The sequence below is a fragment of the Triticum urartu genome, chromosome 7A, assembly GCF_056163025.1.
Source record: "Triticum urartu cultivar PI428250 chromosome 7A, HENAU_Tu73, whole genome shotgun sequence".
Classification (NCBI taxonomy): Eukaryota; Viridiplantae; Streptophyta; class Magnoliopsida; order Poales; family Poaceae; genus Triticum; species Triticum urartu.
In genome coordinates this window covers 696,105,185-696,128,157 of record NC_141879.1, presented here as the reverse complement: position 1 = coordinate 696,128,157, position 22,973 = coordinate 696,105,185, and the positions used below count along the sequence as shown (strand labels likewise).

The window sequence follows — 22,973 nt, the reverse complement described above, 5'->3', positions numbered from 1 at the left end:
CTTTCTAATCTGAATATTCATATCACAATTAAGAAGATTTGCATTGAAGTTATGCCAAGTAGCACTCCGCATTAAAAATTCTCTTTTTATCATTTACCTACTCGAGGACGAGCAGGAATTAAGCTTGGGGATGCCTGATACGTCTCCAACGTATCTATAATTTTTGATTGCTCCATGCTATATTATCTACTGTTTTGGACTATATTGGGCTTTATTTTCCACTTTTATATTATTTTTGGGACTAACCTATTAACCGGAGGCCCAGCCCGGAATTGTTATTTCTTGCCTATTTCAGTGTTTCGGATAAACAGAATATCAAACGGAGTCCAAACGGAATAAAACCTTCAAGAACGTGATTTTCTCACCGAACGTGATCCAGGAGACTTGGACCCTACGCCAAGGAACAAAAGAGGATGTCACGGGGGTGGGGGGCTCCCCCCCTAGGGCGCCCCCTGCCTCGTGGGCCCCTCGATGCTCCACCGACGTACTTCTTCCTCCTATATATACCTACGTACCCCCAAACGAACAGACACGGAGCCAAAAACCTAATTCCACCGCCGCAACTTTCTGTATCCACGAGATCCCATCTTGGGGCCTGTTCCGGAGCTCCGCCGGAGGAGCGCCATCATCATGGAGCGCTTCTACATCATCATAGCCTCTCCGATGAAGTGTGAGTAGTTTACCTCAGACCTTCGGGTCCATAGTTAGTAGCTAGATGGCTTCTTCTCTCTCTTCGAATCTCAATACAAAGTTCTCTCCCTCTCTTGTGGAGATCTATTCGATGTAATCTTCTTTTTGCGGTGTGTTTGTTGAGACCGATGAATTGTGGGTTTATGATCAAGTCTACCTATGAATAATATTTGAATCTTCTCTGAATTATTTTATGTATGATTGGTTATCTTTGCAAGTCTCTTCGAATTATCCGTTTGGTTTGGCCAACTAGATTGGTAGTTCTTGCCATGGGAGAAGTGCTTAGCTTTGGGTTCGATCTTGCGGTGTGCTTTCCCAGTGACAGAAGGGGCAGCAAGGCACGTATTGCATCGTTGCCATCGAGGATAAAAAGATGGGGTTTATTTGATATTGCATGAATTTATCTCTCTACATCATGTCATCTTGCTTAAGGCGTTACTCTATTTTTTAACTTAATACTCTAGATGCATGCTGGATAGCGGTCGATGAGTGGAGTAATAGTAGTAGATGCAGAATCGTTTCGGTCTACTTGTCACGGACGTGATGCCTATATACATGATCATACCTAGATATTCTCATAACTATGTTCAATTCTATCAATTGTTCAACAGTAATTTGTTCACCCACCGTAGAATACTTATGCTCTTGAGAGAAGCCACTAGTGAAACCTATGGCCCCCGGGTCTATTCTCATCATATCAATCTCCATCACTTTAATCTTGCTTTGTTTTTACTTTGCATCTTTATACCAAAAATATTATATCTATCAGATCTCACTCTCGTAAGTGACCGTGAAGGGATTGACAACCCCTAATCGCGTTGGTTATGAGTAGCTATCGTTTTGTGCAGGTACGAGGGAGTTGAGCGTAGCCTCCTACTGGGTTGATACCTTGGTTCTCAAAAACTGAGGGAAATACTTACGCTACTCTTCTGCATCATCCTTTCCTCTTCGGGGAATTCCAACGCAAGCTCAAGAGGTAGCAGTGCAGTTCTAAACAAAGCGTCGTGGCGGGATCTACATGTGAAGCGGAGTACATAGCTGCTTCGGAAGCAGCAAATGAAGGAGTCTGGATGAAGGAGTTCATATCCGATCTAGGTGTCATACCTAGTACATCGGGTCCAATGAAAATCTTTTTTGACAATACTGGTGCAATTGCCTTGGCAAAGGAATCTAGATTTCACAAGAGAACCAAGCACATCAAGAGACGCTTCAATTCCATTCGGGATTTAGTCCAAGTGGGAGACATAGAAATTTGCAAGATACATACGGATCTGAATGTTGCAGACCCGCTGACTAAGCCTTTTCCACGAGCAAAACATGATCAGGACCAAGGCTCCATGGGTGTTAGAATCATTACTGTGTAATCTAGATTATTGACTCTAGTGCAAGTGGGAGACTGAAAGAAATATGCCCTAGAGGCAATAATAAAAGTTATTATTTATTTCCTTATATCATGACAAATGTTTATTATTCATGCTAGAATTGTATTAACTGGAAACATAATACATGTGTGAATACATAGACGAACAGAGTGTCACTAGTATGCCTCTACTTGACTAGCTCGTTGATCAAAGATGGTTATGTTTCCTAGCCATATACATGAGTTGTCATTTGATTAACGGGATCACATCATTAGGAGAATGATGTGATTGACTTGACCCATTCCGTTAGCTTAGCACTTGATCGTTTAGTTTGTTGCTATTGCTTTCTTCATAACTTATACATGTTCCTATGACTATGAGATTATGCAACTCCCGTTTACCGGAGGAACACTTTGTGTGCTACCAAACGTCACAACGTAACTGGGTGATTATAAAGGTGATCTACATGTGTCTCCAAAGGTACTTGTTGGGTTGGCGTATTTCGAGATTAGGATTTGTCACTCCGATTGTCGGAGAGGTATCTCTGGGCCCTCTCTGTAATGCACATCACTCAAGCCTTGCAAGCATTGCAACTAATAAGTTAGTTACGGGATGATGTATTACGAAACGAGTAAAGAGACTTTCAGGTAACGAGATTGAACTAGGTATTGAGATACCGACGATCGAATCTCGGGCAAGTAACATACCGATGACAACGGGAACAACGTATGTTGTTATGCTGTCTGACCGATAAAGATCTTCGTAGAATATGTAGGAGCCAATATGAGCATCCAGGTTCCGCAATTGGTTATTGACCGAAGACGTGTCTCGGTTATGTCTACATGGTTCTTGAACTCGTAGGGTCCGCACGCTTAAAGTTCGATAACGATCGTAATTAGGGTTTTTGTGATTTGATGTACCAAAGGTTGTTCGGAGTCCCGGATGTAATCACGGACATGACGAGGAGTCTCGAAATGGTTGATACATAAAGAATGATATATTGGAAGCCTATATTTGGATATCGGAAACGTTCCGGGTGAAATCGGGATTTTACCAGAGTATCGGGGGGTTACCGGAACCCCCCTGGGCGTTAATGAGGCTACATGGGCCCTAAGGGAGAAGAGGAGGGCCGGCCAGGGCAGGCCGCGCGCCCCCTCCCCCCTATTACGAATAGGACAAGGAAGGAGGGGGGCGGTGCCCCCCCTTTCCTCTTTCCCCCTTCCCCTTTCCTTCTCCAACAAGGCAAGAGGAGGGAGTCCTACTCCCGGTGGGAGTAGCACTCCTCTAGGCGCACCCCTAGGGCCGGCCGCACCTCCCCCTCTCCCTCCTTTATATACGGGGGCAAGGGGACACCCCAAGACACACAAGTTGATCTTCGTGATCGTTCCTTAGCCGTGTGCGGTGCCCCCTTCCACCATATTCCACCTCGGTCATATCGTAGCGGTGCTTAGGTGAAACCTTGCGTCGGTAGAACATCATCTCCGTCATCACGCTGTCGTGCTGACGAAACTCTCCCTCAACACTCGGCTGGATCGGAGCTCGAGGGACGTCACCGAGTTGAACGTGTGCAGAACTCGGAGGTGCCATACGTTCGGTACTTGGATCGGTCGGATCGGGAAGACGTACGACTACTTCCTCTATGTTGTGTCAACGCTTCCATTGCCGGTCTACGACTCCAACATATTTTTAGTCTTAGCTCACATATTATTTCTCCAAATATTCTTATTTCCATAAAATTATTAATATCTTAGAAATGTATTGCAAAATATTCCCGCAACAACGTGCGGGGCATCGTCTAGTATTGTAAGTTTTCAGGTCAAGAAGCGAACGGCTATCTAGGCGTACCGATTGTAAGTGAACCAAAACCTTCTCATTATTTCAGTTTAAACAACTGAGTCCCTTATGATTAGGACTTCTCTTTATGTTACTCAAGGATGATCATGTTTGAGCTTGGGGGAGTTGATGAGTGCTATTTTTACACTCATTTCATCTTTATTGAAACCGAGATATTTCAATTAAAAAGAGATATTCGCTACGATATTACTACTAATGACTAATGAATGCAAAGGATTCCACAAATGCTCTCTTTGATGTGTTTCCGGGGGAAATTGGCTAAAAAGGGAAGAAATTATGTGTGAAAATGGAATAGAAGGAGAATGGAGGAAGAAGAAATCATCAAGAGACGTCTGCGCGAAGACAGCACAAAAGACAACACCCATGTGGAGTGAATTCCGAGGCAGATCGTCCACCTAACCAAGTTCTTTAAAGGGACCCAATCAAAATGTCAACGAAGAGAGGAGCATAGAAGCCCGAACCTCTTCATCATCCTCCACATCCACGAATCCTAGATGCCGCCGTCTCCATAGCCATCTCCACCACCACCATAGTGCCCATCCATCTCATTCATACCTGTAATCGTGCATTGCACAAGGCTTCCATTGTAAGACATATTGCAATCAATCAATCTCAAGATGTGTTCTTCAATGTTCTGTTCCCGCGATCTAATCTACATGTGTGAGTAGTTCTGTAAGGTATGGGTTGACGCATAAGCCTTGCAACCCGAGGTATTTGTTGAGGGGGTCAATGAAAGACTTTGACATAACGTCCCGTATGTGTGAAATAAAATTGTTCCATCAAGATGTCTCTTGTCTTGTCCGTGATCTTTATCCTTGTAGGTACCCAGGATCGAGATCGAGCACCGGTGAGGCTAGGAGCAAGGGGACCGTGAAGTGTGGTGCCTGCATTCTCCCAATCAAGGATTGGTGGTGCTAGATTGAACGGTACATCACGTAGACCCAACCGGAGAGCAACACCAATTTATGAGAGGCCTTGGGCCTTCTCCCCCAAAAGATTAGTCTGTTGGGAAACCGAAGAGCAACACCGATTGAGAGGCCTTGGGCCTTCTCCCTCAAAAGACTGGCCTGTTAGGAAGGGACACCCAGCCCTTATAAGTCGTGTTATGTCTTCCCCACAATTGATGTAGGTGTAAACCCAGCAGATCAGGTGAAGACTCTGGCGACCATGGTGGGGATTCAAGATGGGCCTAATAATCGATGAAAGATCAGGTGAAGGCTCTTGCCACGGTGCCTCCAGGATACGCTCGGCGGCCCATGTTGTGTTACGGCCTGTGGTGTCTCAGCTATAAACAAATCACATCTTCTAAAAAAAATCTATAAACAAATCACATCGTTCTCAGTGCTGTATCATGAACAAGTGCCCGATGGTTTGACGGCGCCGAGAAATTTGCCTTATATTGGGGGTGTTGTAAAATTTTTGCCTTATATTATGTAGCTAACCCCTTGATCTACAACTACATCTCCTGATTAAACTCGCCCTGTCGTTGGTTTCACCTCCTGCATGGTCTGACTCTTTTCCTACAAGTGGTGATGGGCACGACGCATTTCGATTCCCTTTGCCTGCTGGTACCTACTCACGGCATTATGTTGCTATTTCTGATTCCCCCATGGCTCCATTCCTAAATCCTTCTCTACCGTCTTGCTTCGCCGTGACACAGCGACGAAGATACAATGAGAAATCTGGGCAGGCCAGAGATCAATTATTAAAACCACCAAGCTACGCGTAAAAGGTAGCCAACCAACTATGCCATGTGGTGAGAAATCTTTTGCAAAAAAATTAAATGAAGGTATGGATTATTTTTTAATTGTATTTTTTTAGATTGAGATGAGGGTCTCTGGTATTTTCTAAATGAAGAATTATGCAAAGTGGCACTCGTAGGATAGGCTGTTGTGGTGATTTTTTCTTTTTTACTTGTTTTTTAGATGTGGGTGAGGATTTTTTTTAGATGTTTTTTTAGACAGAGACGAGGACTCTATGTGTTTTTTAATGAAAATTTGCGCACAGCTTCCTCTCAAATATGCAGCTTGCAGGCATGCATGCAGATTCAGAGAAGTAGCTAGCCTGCTACCTGTGTCACCTCGTGGAGTCCTATGTCCATGGCAATGGGACCGCTGGGAGGCTGGGAGCACTAGCCGTCTGACGTGTGCGACCGTGAGGCAGGTGTGCCGGTGGTCGGAAGCCAGCGCCGCGGCGGCCGGCGGCCGCAGGGGGTAGCGGCTCGCGACTGCTCCTCTTCTTCAGTGGTGCGCTGCGAGGACCTGAGGTTTGCTGGGTTGATGCGTGTGGTCTATGGCTCTATGCCAGCAGGTTTGGGCTGAGCTAGGTGTAATTTTTTGGGCTCAAACCCTGAGCGGGCCACGACCCAATCGGCCAGTGACCGTGAGGTAATCATATAAGATTTTTGACTACACATTTGTCCCCTCAAAAATATCTACAACCAGAGATTCTGTAAATATGTGATGAGTGAATGTTTGCATTACTTGCCATCTAACAATGCTATTTGTTGGTCTTTTATAATGTTGTCAAAATGTTCGAATTTCCTATATCAGAACAACGAGGCATACATTATTATTGTACATGGATTTAACTTACTGGAAATTGTAATCTTCTTCTGACTAATGAAAAAGAAATAAGCTTGCTACTCACTCTACCTCTCCTATCATATAGCCATTCCTTCGTATTTTCTTATCCAGTGGTTACAACTTGGCTATAATTTTTTTAACATCTGCATACATTTGAATAAATGCCTCTTTTGCAGTCATTACAAGCCAATTAAGTGTACTAGCATTATTTAAATGGTTTTACAATGCTAACGTGAATATTGAGGATGGGAATTCCTTGACAATGCCAAGTCTTTGCAAGTTTGCACTAAAGTTTATTCGTTAAACATAAATAACAATATTTCATTGGATCTTTAATTGCCATTTTTTATCTCTTTTTTTAAAAAAAATTGCCATTTTTTATCTGATTATTCTTTTTGTTCATACTGCTTATGGAAGGAAAAAAATTACGTAGCGCACGGGGTATCATTTAGTTTATACAGAGATTCGTACCAAGTGCCAACAATTTGGCGAAACATTGATCGACTTCTGTTTCGCCAATTTTTTGGCATTTAATATGTCCAATTAAGCAAAGGTCATGCCGATATTTTGATCATCAACCAAATCGTATGCTTGTCAGAAGTTATGTGTCCATATAACTTTAACAATTAGGGACCATTAGAACGATCATTATACAATATATAATTTTACAAACAAGTTACATACTTATTAATATATATCATTGATGACGTTCAAGGATAATACAAATGACTCATGAAAATATAGCGAAATATCATCACCACATATTTTTTAGAAAAGGAGGATGACCCCGGCCTCTGCATCTGGGAGATGCATGCGGCCATTTTATTGATTATTCTCGAAGACTTTACAAAGTAGAACAACAATATGACTGAATCCACCATCTTGGCAATATCAGCCGCTACTTCTATCCATATGATGAAGGGGTGCAAGGTGGGCCACATACCCAGACCTCTCACCTAAGCCTAACATCTAAAGTCGGAGTCCCCGACCGAGCCACCTACCGGGTCCAGGGCACAAACCGGTCCGACGCACTCACATGTGTCGTCGCCGCGATCTTCCACTGGTCCATCTTCAGAGCAGATTGAGGTGTCAACCTTAGCCGGTCCTCCTTCATCGACGCCACCATGACCCCAAATGACGACCTCCACCTACGCGAGTTCATCTCCAAGCAACGGACGTAGATCCATGCTAGGATAGGGCCGCACCACCAATGTCGCTCACCACCCACAAGCGCCACCCAAACCCCAAGGTTCCCAAAGCGGCACCTTCAAGAAGGAAACGGCGCCGTGAGCGCTGCCGCCGCCCAACAAAGTTAGGGCTTTTGCCCGGGAGACCTAGGGGAAGGAGAAGTGAGGAGATGAGTCCATACCGACGCCTCCAAAGAGGGGAGCGGCGCCTTCAGGCGTCGCCGTCGGCGCGGCCGGCCATGACCGGCCAGGGATTTCACCCGAATTAGATCCCCACCACCAGCAGCGCCTCCTGTACAGAACCGGCGACCAAGGGAAGCGCGGCCCGACCAAGCTGGTGCACACGCAGAACAGGGGAGGAGGGGAGGCGCAAGATCGCGCGCACCGGCCACCACAGAAGACGCCGCTAGCCGCTAACGACCATCAGGATCTCGCCGCCCGCGCGGCCAGGACGCGAGATCCACTGCCCGCACGGCTGCTCGCCAGAGCCTGCCGTGCCTCGCCAAAGGATCCGCCGCTCCAGATCTAGGACTCCTCACGCAGAGGCAGGGCAGCCGAGGCCCCGCCACACGATTGCCTATAGGGTATATCTCTAATATAAAGATATTGCGCAAAATAGTTGCTCACCAAGGGGCTTCCGCTAAAGAAAGATCATGGACAAGCTAGATCTTTATGATTCTAATATCAAGCACATCCACATCAGATGAATCTATCTCTCACGGAATTAGTTTTGAGCTATGTAGCCCGTACGAGAAGAAAGCGATTGACCAGCTTTTTCCCCCTGGAAAAGACAAAGCTCCACAGATTTTTTAGTATGAACAAACAAAAGAATGGAGACCACACGGCTGTCACTTCGCCATCGTTGCTGGCCGCACATGCCCATACCACACGTCTGGAGATATTTTGATCGAGCAAATTAGCTACACACTTTTAATGAAAAGAAGACTGCACTTCGTAGTTTGGACGTACGCTAGTGTACGTTATAAAGAATCTTGGTGTGGACGTACTTGTTTTGTCATTACTTAGTTTTTTCGTTAAAAGATCATTCAAATCAATTTACTGAATCCGCATTACAAATACCCATGATTAAAAAAATCACATCCAAGTCCTTGGGCCCGATCATCTTCTTCCTCCCAACCAGGCAAAATGTGCGGTTGCCAGCCTTGACGGAGCCATATTGATCTCAATGTTGATAACGAACCGGGAGTCATCAAGGTCACAACCATGCCAGACCAACACTGTGGAGATGAAGCCACCGCCGCTGAAAGAGTCGTAGATCCAAACCAAGATTTAAGCCTTCATAATTTCTCACAAGTCCCAAACCATCAGTAGAGGTCGCACAAATTAGACGTGATGGAGACAAGGATGAAGGACCCAACTGCAAAGAGAAGTTGTCGTCGCACTAGCAAAACCCTACAAAATGTAACAACTTATTGGCTAGAACGGCCAGCATAAATTTACCCCAACGAGCCATTGTCGTTGCCATAGATGACTGCATCGAGATGGGGAGGTTCGAGGTGACCTCAATCACCATACCAAGACCACCACCAGTATGAAAGACGCGTCACAGTGAAACACTATAACTAACTAAGGGCCAAGATAGAGGACATTGAGTTTCCCAACTGCTTGCAACCCTTGGAGAGGTGATTGTAGGAGGGGAGAACACAAGGGCTTCACGCTAGCATCGGACAATGGGGAACGAAGTCTCTCCCTTATCGCCTCGAGGAAGACGCAGACGGGGAGAGATATTCATTGGTGTGAAGGGTGTTATTTTTAGTTGTAAAGAACGCGTTTGTTGACTCATAATGTTGCGTCAAAGGAATAGAAACACAGTGAGTACACACCCAACATATGCTCCACTTGGATCCAGATAGTCAACAAGGAAATAAAAAGAAGAAGAAAAAAACATAAAGGTCAAGGTGAGGCGAATGACCCACTGCAGCAAAACTTGACAACTATCACCAGTTTTGAGAACACTTGGGCTACAAGAATGTTCCCCAACAACAATGCCCTCAACAAAGTAACGGCGCATTAAAGGTGTGTTTGGTTCGGGAACAAAGTGTAATGGAATGTCATGGTTCCATTCCGTTGTAATGGGTCCATTCCATCTTTGTGTTTGGTACTGGTAATTTGAAGGATTGGAACGATTACATTTTGATGTTTGGTTTGATGGTTTGACGAATGGAAAGGAATGGATTTGTAAGTGATCATCCATCCATCCGTGCAGATAAACATTTTTACTTGTTAAATTAATCGGTGCCAAAGTTTGACTTAAAATAAAGCCATTGGACATTTAACTTTTCTTTAAGTTGAGCGTGGCGGCTGGTTCGATATGCGCCTTGGCCTTGGCGTCCCCACGCGCGACCGTGGCCGGCTTCTCCGTCAAACCCGGCAGTACGACACTTCCCGACGTGTGTCGCCGTTGTTGCCCTGCTGCACGATCGACACACACCCACTCGCCTGCCGCACGTGGTTCGGAGGAGAGGGAGGCTGTGCTTTAGGGGAGGATGAGATGAGGGAGCCGGTGTTGCAGACCGGAGGAGGAGGCCCGACGGCGTAGACCGGGGGAGGAGAGCCGGCGGCCCAAATCGTGGGAGGGGAGAGGAGCCGCACGAGAAAGGATAGGGCTGCAGGAGAGCGAGGAGAAGAGCAAATCCGCGTGGTCCGCTCGAGTTGGAGGTCTCACCCTGTTCCGGATCTGACCTGAATATTCGCTCCGCTGGAATGAGGTGGTGACAGTTTGACCTGGTAACTGAACGCGAGAAAGAGGCCTAGGAATAGGTTGGACCCATGACATTCCGGCCCGTGACCGTAACCAAACACACTCTAATGCAGTCATCGCCTGATCCAACCACAAATGAAAGATCATAGGTTTTCAGCAAGGAGAGAAAGTCCAAGCAAACTCTAGACAATGCCTTCAGCAATGTAAACCGCGCCATTGCCATGTACAACCAGTGAATGTTTGACCTGGGATTTTCCGCCCCGACTCGAGATCTGATACTCGAAGAGAACCACCAAGGGGCAAAGTCCCATGCATCACCACCACCAAGTTGCCAAAGAAGTTTTTTTGCAATGCCCAGATCAGCACGTGAATCAGGATGAATTCCACACATTTGGATTTTGCTCGGACACCAGATCTTCCATCTAAAACATCAACGAGCATGCTAACACCAGTGTGATATGCTGCACATCACGATCTTCACCGTCGACGGATACCAGCTGGAGAATATCCATCGCATGGGCTACAGGGGGGGGGGGGGGGGGGGGGGGGGGGGGGGGGGAGGTAGCCTATCACATGAAGCCCGGCGTTCAAGTCACGTGCACCGCCACTGAGTAGCTACAACCGCCGGCTCTATTTGTGCTCAACTACATTACCCATGCTGATAGTTGATCATCTAAACAAAGTTGACGCATGAAACCCAAGTGGTCATATCACACCCCACTCCTCCCAGATCATAATATTGACGGGGAACAGAGACCTAGACGCTGTAGGGGAGGACGGCCATCACCAGACCAGGTCGGCCAAGATCCGACCAGTGCATGAATGGGGCACAATGCTAGTCGTCGCCCAACACCCCCTCGATGTGCGGTGACCGGTTCTGAAGGCTACTGAGCGAACAGGGGTTTAAATCCACTACATCGAGCGCCACCAACGGTCACCTCCACCGTTCACTCATGCCATCGTTGTATCTGCGCACTGGAGATGATGTGTTGCCCCCGCATCAAGCCCACCTAGGCCAGATTTTGTTGGCCCATGCACAACTGCTGTGAGCTATGGGTGAGACGCCCACTGGAGAGGCAACAACATCCACTTATCACGAGGATGGGGCAGCAAGTACCCTGCCACTGCCAAAGGATCACCGCTTCCATGAAAATTAGACAAGGGTGTGCGCATATGCAATCTTTATGATTATGACTAGATAAAAAATAGTTTATCATGAAGAAGCTTTCGCTAAAAAAGAGACCATGGACGAGCTATGTCTTTAGGAAAAATCTAATGTCAATCACATTCACACTAGATGTGATATATATCTCTCATGGTTATAATTGTTAGATGATCTTTACATTTTTATGGTAATTGGTTGTAATTTATTTCAAAGGGATTTGGTTGTATAGAAAAGAGTATTTATATATAGATTAATAATATATGAACTGAAACTGAAAATACATACGATTTATTTTACTTAATTATTGTGCATTGTAAATATTTATTGAATATAAGCGGCGTCATAGAATAGAAACAAATGTGCATTTTCCCAGCATAGATTCCAATTGAGGTGTTATGTTTACATATTGAGCAAAATAAGTTAGTGGGATCTCCTATTTTAGCACTGTAAAACTGCACCTAATCCCAGCACTCACAGGCCATCAGTAATCAAAGCCGTTCATTTTCACAATTTAGCCATTTCTGGCCGTCTGATCACCATTAGCGTGATGTTTCCCTCGTTTTCCAGCAAGTGGGCCGGCTGTCCTAGAAGGACACATTATAATTGTGCAACCTAGGAGCCTTCTCAGGCCATAACAGGATATCAGGTAGGCAAACGTAGAATAAATTTATTTTTGACTATTAAAGTTTTATTTATGAAAAAGACAGAGGTTCCATAGATTCCTTAATAAATAAATTAGGATATTATGTACATCACTGGGAACCAAGATGAAAAGAAAATGAGAATAGACACCACACAGACGGCGCTCGATCACTATCGATGTTAGCCGTCCATATGCGAGATACCACACGTCCGGAGATATTTAATGGGATAAATTTAGCTGCACATTTTTCATGGACTTTGTACTTTGTACACAAGCTAGCTTGAGCTGGACGTACACTAGCCGGTACATGCACCCCTCCACACAACTCCCAGGTGCAACAGTAGTAGTGTTCACCTATAAATAGCCTACATTTGTGTGGCAAACACATATCCATTTAGACCGGAGAAGATCACAAAGAACACACCTTATTGTCTAGCCAGAGGTACATTGAGCTAGGTAGAACTAATGGCATCATCTGCTCACGCAACCATGTACGCGGACCGGTTCCCGCCGGCTGAGTTGCACCAGCGGCCGGCTGACTACCAACTCAAAACCTGGGACTACGACTCCATTTGCGCCATGAGGCAGCAGGCGCAACAAGACGACAAGGTGCATGCATGGTCAGCCAAGCTATTCATCCATTTTCCCCCTTCTTCTCCATTCTTTTTTATTGTCCGGCGATGGTGAGACCGACGGTGAGTGCATGTTTAGGATTAGGGGTGCGGGGCTTTGATTCGGTGACAAAGAAGACAGATAAGGGAGGGGTTTGGTAGAAGGTTAGGATTATCGGTGCCTCATCCTTGCTTGTGAGGCTAGGGCGGCATCTCGCGAGGGTCCAGGAGATGATGTCGCGAGTGTCGAGGAGAATGGGAAGGGGTGTGGAAGGTCTTTTACCCCGTTTAGAATTGGCTTTCAGTTGACTTGGAAGTTAGAATCACTTTTTAAGTAGATATTTCTCCTTTGTTTCTTTCTACACATTATTCATGATTAAATCCAATGAAAATAGCAAAAATAAATCATTATTCCTGAGAATAACAAAATAATTCAGGTGTCCACGACGTCCATGACAATGAAAAGGGAGTTTTTTTTTGTCTTTTTGTCTTTTTGCTTGCCACTTAACACTAAGGCCTCTTTTGGTTCATAGGATAGGATTATCATAGGAATAGGAATCTTGTAGGAAATGAGATGACATGTATCTCAAATCCTATGAGTAGGAATAGGAAACAAGATGTCATTTGGTTGACATCAAAGGAATTTTTCCATTGAGTCTAGACTCTTTTTTATTTTCCTATGAAATGTGGAGGATAGGAACCAATCCTATGGAGGAATAGGAATCCATTCCTATGAACCAAAGGGCTCTAAAGGAAAAAATCCTATAAGAATCCTATCCTCTAGAATTTTTATGAAATTCCTCTAAACCAAAGAAGGTCTAACAATTACTGGAGGCACTTGCCTCCAAAACGGGTAGATCAGTAAAATCATGAAATCTACAGGGCATAGCTCCAGAGCCCAATGCGAACTAGCCTATGACATGCCTGTCTGATGTGACGACTTCGTCAATTTTAAGACCTGTTGGCCCAGTATCTAAAAAGATGATCATAGAGATAGGGTGTGTGTCCGTGCGCTTGCATTCATACGGGTGAGTATGTGTGCGTGTTGTGATTGTCTGTATATGTACTGTGTATCTTAATAAAAAATAGTGCTTAGAATCACAGCAAATTACAACCAAAAGATCCAAGGTGATGTGATGCTATCGGGGCAGTACGTCAAAGTGCCTGTTAATTACCATGCATGCATGACGATGGAGGAGTACCATATATACGTATACGGAACATATTTAAAAAAAAAATCAAGGAGCTAGTTTTTAAAGGCAAGGAGCTACTTAGATACTGACCTGCCTATTGGTGGTGCAGCATAGCAAGCAAAGCTCACTCCAATCGAGCTTGAAGCAGAGAGTGAGGCGGCTTTTGCTCGAGGAGGAAGAAGAGCTGGCAACTAGGCTCAAGATCATTGACCAACTCCAAAGTCTCAGTGTAGCATACCATTTCGAGGAGGAGATCAGAAGCATCCTCATGTCCATGCATGTGCATCATGCACAGCTTCAACTCAAGCATGACCTCTCATCAACAGCACTGCTATTTAGAATGCTCAGAGGACATGGAATCTCTGCGTCCATAGGTAAAGATAAGAAACACCAATAATGATCATATTTCCTTTTCATGCCCATATATAATAGATAATATATATATTATACGAAGTTTTTTTTTCATTCAAACCCAAGGTTCTGCATCGGTTCATACACGCAAACCACTCTATTGAAAATGTTTCAATCCATTACAAGGTTGATAGAAGGATGGGAGTAACCTCATCAAACAAAGATTATATAGAACACTTATGCATTACTAGTTGGTTGTGGCTAGCTCTCAGTCGACTGAGACTTAACCAAGTCTAAGTCAAGTGGCATAACATGTAAGGAAGAAAAATGAAAACCAAAAAATAAAAAATTGCCCGGATCTCCACATAAGATCCCATGAATATAGAATTGACCGAGACTTGGTTAAGTCTTAGTCAACTGAGATTTAGCAATCCTGTTACTAATTATTTTATTAGTAGAACGTCACGCAGACTGTAAAACCCGTGTGACCATCTCCAAATCGTTGTAGATATGTTAAGAGTTTGAGTAGATCATATTACATGATAATTGTAAAAAAAAAACTCGTTTTTGTTTGTAGATATGTTGAGTGCATTCAGGGATGAGAATGGTGATTTCAAAGCTGCAAACCCCAAGGACATTGATGCTTTTGTTGCACTCCACGAAGCTTCCTACCTGGCCTTCCCAGGAGAGCCCATGCTGGACGAAGCAAGATCATTCGCCGTCAAGAAACTCGAAGAACTGATGCCGTCCATGTCGATCTCCATGGGGCCTGCTAGCCAAACGGAAAGACAAGGAGACCTCCCGTTGCACTGGAAAGTTCCCCGGCTGCAGGCGACATGGTCGCTGAAACAACACCGCTACAACGACGAGCGCTCGATCGATCATTCCATCCTGCAGCTCGCTGCGGTCGACTTCAACCTCGTGCAGGCCGTCCATGGAGCAGAGCTCGTGGAAGTCACCAAATGGTGGAAGGAGACCGGGTTGGGCGAGAAGCTACCGTTCGCGAGGGACCGTCTGGTGGAGTGCTTCTTCTGCGCGACCTGCATCGCACCCGAGCCCTGTCTCGCGGGCTGTCGCGAGCTTCTGGCCAAGGTGGGCTCCCTTATCGTCCACCTCGACGACGTCTACGACCTCTACGGCACGTTCGACGAGCTGGCTGCCTTCACAGATGCTGTCGGCAGCTGGGATGACGATGCTTTGTCGACGGCACTGCCGGAGTACATGAAGGCGATGTACTCAGCCATCCGGTCGACGTCGACGGAGGCAGCGGATCGGGTGATGAAGGAGCAAGGAAGATACGACGTGCTCCCGCTCTACAAGAAAGCAGTAAGACAAGAGGAGATAGATCCATTGATTTTCTTCTTCTTTCGTTTGGGATATACCTTTGAGGATCGATGGATTAACATGCATGTGGATGCATGCATGCAGTGGCATGAGCTGTGTAAGGCATTCCTCATAGAAGCCAAGTGGCAGCACGAGGGGCAGATGCCATGCTTGGAGGAGTACCTTGAGAACGGGTGGGTCACGTCCACGGGGCCTCTGCTGCTGCTCCACGCTTTCACCATGCTCCAGCAGCAAGAGCAGATTGATTCATGGCTGCGCATGTTGGCGATGATCCCGGCTGCCGCTAGTCGTCGAAGTACTGTCTCGACAAACTTTACTGACCGATGCTTTGGCCACGGCAGCTTGTACGCGAAGGTACAAACAGGCAACGCACACGTCTTGGAGCTAAGCAGGCAAGAACACAGCTTGATGGATTCTCGTGTCTAGCTAGCTAGCGTAGACAAGTCGTCGGAACACAATACGCGGAGTCGCCGAGTTATAGCAACAGGCTCGTGTCGAGCCTTTGTACTTTTATTGCTTTGATTGATCTGCTATTACAACGTAGGGGTACAGCTATATTTATACTAGTACAAAGCTAGCTAACCCAAACCGAGTCGGTGACTGTTCCTAGTCCATACCGGACAGGACTTCTACTACGTGGTTGATTCCAACAATCACCCCCCCAACCACGATGTCCTCACTTCACCGCTTGGACGCCGATCCTTCCCCGCATCTCCGTGAACTTCTATCGTCCCAAAGATTTGGTCAGGATATCTGCAAGCTGATCGTCGGTGCAAGTGTAGTTGACTTCAATCTTGCCTTCTTCCACGCAATCCCGTATGTAATGATACCTTATATCAATGTGCTTACTTCTATCATGATGCACTGGATTTTTACATAGAGCAATCGTGGACTTGTTGTCAACATTGAGCACCACTCCTTCCGGTTCCTTGTTAGTGAGGTCACAGAGTAGCCTTTCTAGCCACACACCTTGACCTGCCGCGGTTGCAGCTGCAATATACTCCGCTTCACAGGATGATAATGCGACCACCTTCTGCTTTTGTGATAGCCAACTCACAATGCTTCTTCCCAAGAAATATGCCACGCCCGAGGTACTTTTACGGTCGTCAATATCTCCTGCCAAGTCGCTATCACTGTAGCCAACTAGCTCCACCATCTCCTTCCGCTTTTCTCTCAAATAGACACAACCGAAGTTAGTTGTCCCTTTGATGTACCTGAGTATTTGTTTCACAGCTGCCCAATGTTCTGTCGTGGGTGCTTCCATGAAGCGACTCACTACGCCAACAGAATAGGCCAAGTCTGGTCTTGTATTCACAAGATACCTTAGGCTTCCGACCACACTTCTATACTCCGTTACATCAACCGCGGGTGCTTGGCTCCTCTTGCTAAGTTTAAGTCGAGGCTCCATTGGGACATGACTTGGATTGCAGTCCTCCATGCTACAGCTTTCAAGAATTTTCTTTGCATATGCCTCCTGGCATAGTGTGATTCCCTCCGGCTTTTGATGTACCTCGATCCCGAGATAGTAAGTCAAGAGCCCTAGATCACTCATCTTGAAAAGCTCCTTCATTTGTAGCTTGAATCTAGCAATCTCCTCCTCATCTGCTCCAGTTATCAAGAGATCATCAACATAGATGCCCACTAGGAGACGATCCTTGCCTTTATCTCGCTTGTACATAGCATGCTCCAGTGGACTTTTCTCAAAACCAAGAGAAACTAGTGTACGATCAAGCTTGATGTTCCACGCCCGAGGAGCTTGGCATAGCCCGTACAATGCCTTGTGTAGTTTCAACACCTTGTGTTCCTCTCCCTTTTTGATGTAACCCGGTGGTTGCTTCACATACACTTCTTCTTTTAACTCCCCGTTCAAAAAGGCGGATTTTACATCCATGTGATGTAGCCTCCAAGATTCTTGAGCCGCGAGAGCTATAACTAGCCTCACCGATTCCATCCTTGTGACAGGAGCGAACACTTCCTCGAAGTCTACACCTTGCTCTTGCACGTATCCTTTGGCTACGAGCCTTGCCTTATGCTTCACCAAGTTTCCTTCGGCATCTTTCTTGACCTTGTACACCCACTTGAGCCCTATGATTTTATGGTCGTTGGGTGGATCCACAAGCTCCCATGTATTGTTGTCTCGGATCGATCCCAACTCCTCATCCATAGCACGACGCCAACACTCCTCCGTATTTGCATCTTCAAATTTCGTCGGTTCCTCGACGCTAAGCAGACACTGTCGTCCTCTTCTTTTAATTTTCACAGGATTTACTTTTGGAAGTGCTTCCTTTGGATATAAATCCACCACTGGTCGAAGACGTACTGGTGTCGGCGGGCGTTCCCTCGTCTCCTGTTCATTCGAAGACGAAGAACTATCCTCTGAAGCTGCCTCACTTCCGATTTCTGGCGACTGAGGTTCTTCCGAGCTGGCCGCGTGTCCACTGGACGAACTAGACGTAGCTGGCCGTGCTTTTCCTGCACGTACAGTGGGCGAACCAGCCACAACTGGTGTTTCTTCACCATCACGTGGTTGGCTTTGTGGGCCAACCTCCACACCACGTGGGCTTCCCAGCCTAGTAGCCGAGCCACCTGGGCTTTGAGGGGAAGAGCCTCCACGCGTACCTGACCCACCAGATCGAGCGCAGCCCGCACTGCCTGGCGTGTCATCGGGCGCACCAACCGTTCCTTCTCCCGCGTGCGCGTGTGACGCAGCGGGAGTAGCTGGCGCGTCTCCATTTTCTGCCGCGCCGTCCGCGCCGTTTGTCGCGGCCGACGTCTCCGGTTGATCACCAATGTCTGCATGCTCGTAATCATCGTAAACAACGTTGAAAATTTCATCGGAAGACGGGTATACCGGCTCGGCGGAGTTCCAATTCCATGACCTTGCTTCTTCGAAGACCACGTCGCGCGTCACAACCACCTTGTTGGTAGAGGGGTTGCACGCACGGTATGCCTTCGTACCTTTTTCATAGCCAACCAACACCATTGGAGTACTTCGATCCGCCAATTTGCTAGTATGCCCGGTCACTTTCTTCACATGCGCCACGCACCCGAAAGTGCGAAGATGATCAACCGTGGGCTTGTGTCCGTACCATGCTTCGTACGGCGTCATCCCAACCACACTCTTGGTTGGAGCCCGGTTCAGCAAATAAACGGCCGTATTAACCGCCTCACCCCAAAACTTGCCCGGCATGCCTTTACTTTTCAACATGCTTCGTGCCATCGCCACCACGGTTTGATTCCTCCGTTCCACAACACCGTTTTGCTGCGGTGAATATGGTGCCGTAAGATACCGCTTGATCCCTTGAGCTTCGCAAAAATCCGTGAATGCACGGGACTTGAACTCACCCCCCCGATCGGTACGGAGGGCCTTCAGCTTGGCTTCAGATTCTACTTCAGCCGCCATCTTTATTATCCTGAAGGCTTGCAAAGCTTGGTCCTTCGTCTTCAACAACACGATCCACATGAATCTGCTGAAGTCGTCGACGACGAGCAAGAAGTATCTATTTCCGGTAGGGGTGGCCGGTGTAATCGGTCCGCACAAGTCTCCATGGACCAACTCAAGAGCTTTACTCGCTCTAAAGTTTCCCTCTCTTGGGAACGGGGCTCGCCTTTGTTTCCCAATGAGACAACCGTCGCACACTTGGTCGACATGATTGATGCACGGTAGACCACGTACCATCTCCTTTTGTGCAAGTTGCCGAAGAGCCTGGAAATTTAGATGACCGTAGCGCGCGTGCCACTTCCATGCCGAGTCGTCCATGCTTGACAAGAGACATACTGGATCCACACGATCCAAGTTGAGGATGTAAAGCCTGTTAGGTGACCTCTGCACCTTCATAATTAGCATCCTCTGACGATCATACCCCCATAGATAGCCATCTTCGAGCACAATCTTGCAACCACGCTCCTCGAGCTGACCAAGACTTATGATGCTGCTCTTTAGCTTGGGAATATAGTACACATCTGTGAGTACCTTGTGACCGCCGCTCTTCAACTCAAACAGGGCAGTACCTCACCCAGCGATGTCAACGGTCCGTCCGTCGCCGAACCGAACCGTGCCTCCCACCGAAACACTGAGCTCAGAAAACTGGTCCTTGTCGCCGGTCATGTGGTTGCTAGCGCCCGTGTCGAGGTACCACACGTGCCTCGACGTGTTCATCCTCTTCTTATCGTGAAGATAAACTGCCTCCTCTATGAGCGTGACAACCTCTGTAGCCGGCGCCTTCGGAGCTGGACTATCCTCGTCCATTAGCTCGCATACTTCGACCATGAGCATCATGTCTCCATCATCGCCTCCTTTGGCCAGGAGAGCTTTCTCCTTCGGTGGTTTCTTGCACTCCGACTTGAAGTGCCCCATGATGCCACAGTTGTGACACTTGATCTTGCGCTTGTCGAACTTCTTCTTCTTCTTCGGAGCGCCGTCGCCGTCGTTCTTCTTACTTTGTTCTTTTGGCGCACGATCTTGGCGAGTGTTGCTGCTAGAGCCCTCGCCTCCTCTCCTTGAGTCCAGCGCCATCCACTGAGCCCGTGTGAGCATGACATTTTCATCGTTCCTCCCATCCCCAAGACTGTACCGCATACGCTCGTCGTGAGCCTTATAGCGCCCGACGAGATCGTCGATGGAGAGAGTCTCGAGATCGACGCACTGCTCGATTGCCGTGACAATTTGCAGGTACCGGGGAGGAGCCGCGCGCAAGAACCGCCGAACAACCGAGGTCTCCGTGAGGTTTTCTCCAAGCGCGCGGATCCGATTGACGAGAGTAGCCACCCGTGAAGCGAACGCATCCACGGACTCATTGTCGCCCATGACCAAAGTCTCGTAGTTCCTTAGGAGAGTTTGGAGATTGGCTTGCTTGACGCGGGTGTGTCCCTCGAACATGAGCTTCAAAGTATCCCACGCCTCCTTCGCCGTTTCTTTGGCGATTAGGTGCTGGAGGACATCCATCGGCATCACCGAATAAATCGCCGACGCCGCCTGCCGATCCTTCCGGTGCTCGGCTCCCTCCTTCTTGAACGCGTCGCCTCCTGGGTCGACCGCGTCCCATAGCTCGTTGGCGCGGAGACCACACTCCATGAGGGCCTTCCAGACCCCAAAGTTCTCGCGATCAAATCGTGGGTACGAGGAACTCGCCGGAGCAGCAAATACTTTAGCCGCACCGGAGTACTCCGCCAGCTGCTTGTTCCTCTCGTCGTCCGCCATGATCCTCCGTTACTAGAAGATCAACCTTGCTCTGATACCAATTGTTGGCGATGATCCCGGCTGCCGCTAGTCGTTGAAGTACTGTCTCGACAAACTTTACTGACCGATGCTTTGGCCACGGCAGCTTGTACGCGAAGGTACAAACAGGCAACGCACACGTCTTGGAGCTAAGCAGGCAAGAACACAGCTTGATGGATTCTCGTGTCTAGCTAGCTAGCGTAGACAAGTCGTCGGAACACAATACGCGGAGTCGCCGAGTTATAGCAACAGGCTCGTGTCGAGCCTTTGTACTTTTATTGCTTTGATTGATCTGCTATTACAACGTAGGGGTACAGCTATATTTATACTAGTACAAAGCTAGCTAACCCAAACCGAGTCGGTGACTGTTCCTAGTCCATACCGGACAGGACTTCTACTACGTGGTTGATTCCAACAGCGCAATCACGACGACGGCGACGACATGGTGTACCCCAAGCTGGTTGAGCTATGTTCCATGATCTTCCGGCTCTGCAACGACTGCGCGACCCACGAGGCCGAGTCGGAGCGGGGTGAGGCGGCGTCGGTCATCACCTGCCGCATGGGCGGTGGCGCGAGTAAGGAAGAGGCCCGGGCTGCGGTGGCGGACGCCATTGCCGAGACTTGGAAGAAGGTGAACAGGGAGGTCGCCTTGAGCAGCAGCACCGGGACCGGGAGCACGGCCAGCCTCGTCTGCGTCAACCTGGCGAGGACCATCCAATGCATCTATCAAGACGGCGACGGCATCACCTCGCCCAAGGACAGCCGGAAACAACTCGTCAAGGACATGCTTTTCACGCCTGTTGATCTAGATATTTTTGGCGCACACTAGAGCCTAGCTTTTCATGGTGATGTGACGTCAGGTACAACGTACGGGCATGTGTCACGCAAGCCACATGAATCACAATAATCTTGCTATGCTGACTAAGATGTATCTTCTGCATTTGGCATACACAAGTACAGTTTGGTCCAGATATTTATTAAAATCGCAAATCTGTAAAACACGTCCTCGATCTGTGCACCCAGGTTGAGTTTTTGTCCAAATCATCCACATAACTCTGAGCTCTGATTTTGTCATTTCTGCATCGCTTCCTTCTAAGACATGCTCTCTCGACCCTTTATCTCCGAGAGAAGTTTTCTAAGGTACTTCCGAGCATATTATTTTCCTGGGAAAATGAATTACCTTTGTTTTTTTCTTATTGAAACACAAACCATAGAACAATAGTTCTACGGTAATTTGCATTCATAAACAAAATATGATACAAAGTGGAGAGCCAAAAAGTGAAAGGAATGGAAAATAAATAATAATTTGTTTAGCGGACAGTCTGGTACCTTCGAGTATCGCGCCCTTCTGTGAATTGCGTTGCCCTTTCGACAATTCAATTTTTGAACATGTGCGGCACTACTCATGGATTTTCCATAACTTCCGATTATTAGTTACTTCACCAGAGTAACAGACAATTTCTGCTTTCTATATAAATAGTACCCATACCCCTTGAGTAGATAAGCGAGTTACCATCCATTTTGTGACACTTTGTGAAAGCCTAGAGGGCAGGACCTTCAGGGTTTGAAGGACAAACTCCTCCCTTTATTGAATAAAAAATGTGAAACTTACTGGCTACTTACGAAAGAAACTTATGTACTATGAACCTTGCTATACGTACGATAAATTTGTGTCCAACACTCCATCCGATTAGAGACAGCCATAGATGATTCAGTTTGTGGGTCCTAGTATTTAGAGATGATACCAGTCTGGTCGTACTGTTGTCTGACGAGAAGGCTTCGTACGCAGAGTAGTTTCGATGGACTATTCCCTCTAACTTATCCGTCTCCGCCGTTATTTCTAGGGTGGACCCCGCTGCCTCGGTTTTCCAATTAAGCATTGCAAACTCAGTTTGTAGATTACTTCCCGTAGCATTTCCCCATAGGTCTAGCCACGTTCTTATTGAACAAATATATTGTGTTTCATATCTATTTGCTTCAACTCTATCTTTGTGAGAGAGATCCTATGGGTTTGGTATTTTGATGACTTCATCCATGTGACTTTGGTTT

The 22,973-nt window shown here is 47.0% G+C and overlaps 1 protein-coding gene across 1 annotated transcript; it reads left to right on the top strand.

The window, feature by feature from the left end:
• Positions 1-12,599: 12,599 nt before the first annotated feature.
• On the top strand, positions 12,600-21,907 carry LOC125532265 (alpha-terpineol synthase, chloroplastic-like). Its single transcript, XM_087536967.1, has 5 exons — positions 12,600-12,816; positions 14,121-14,385; positions 14,940-15,688; positions 15,791-15,965; positions 21,347-21,907. The coding sequence occupies exons 1-5, from the start codon at positions 12,673-12,675 to the stop codon at positions 21,751-21,753; spliced, it is 1,740 nt and encodes a 579-aa protein (XP_087393093.1). The 5' UTR covers positions 12,600-12,672; the 3' UTR covers positions 21,754-21,907.
• The last annotated feature ends 1,066 nt before the right edge of the window (positions 21,908-22,973 follow it).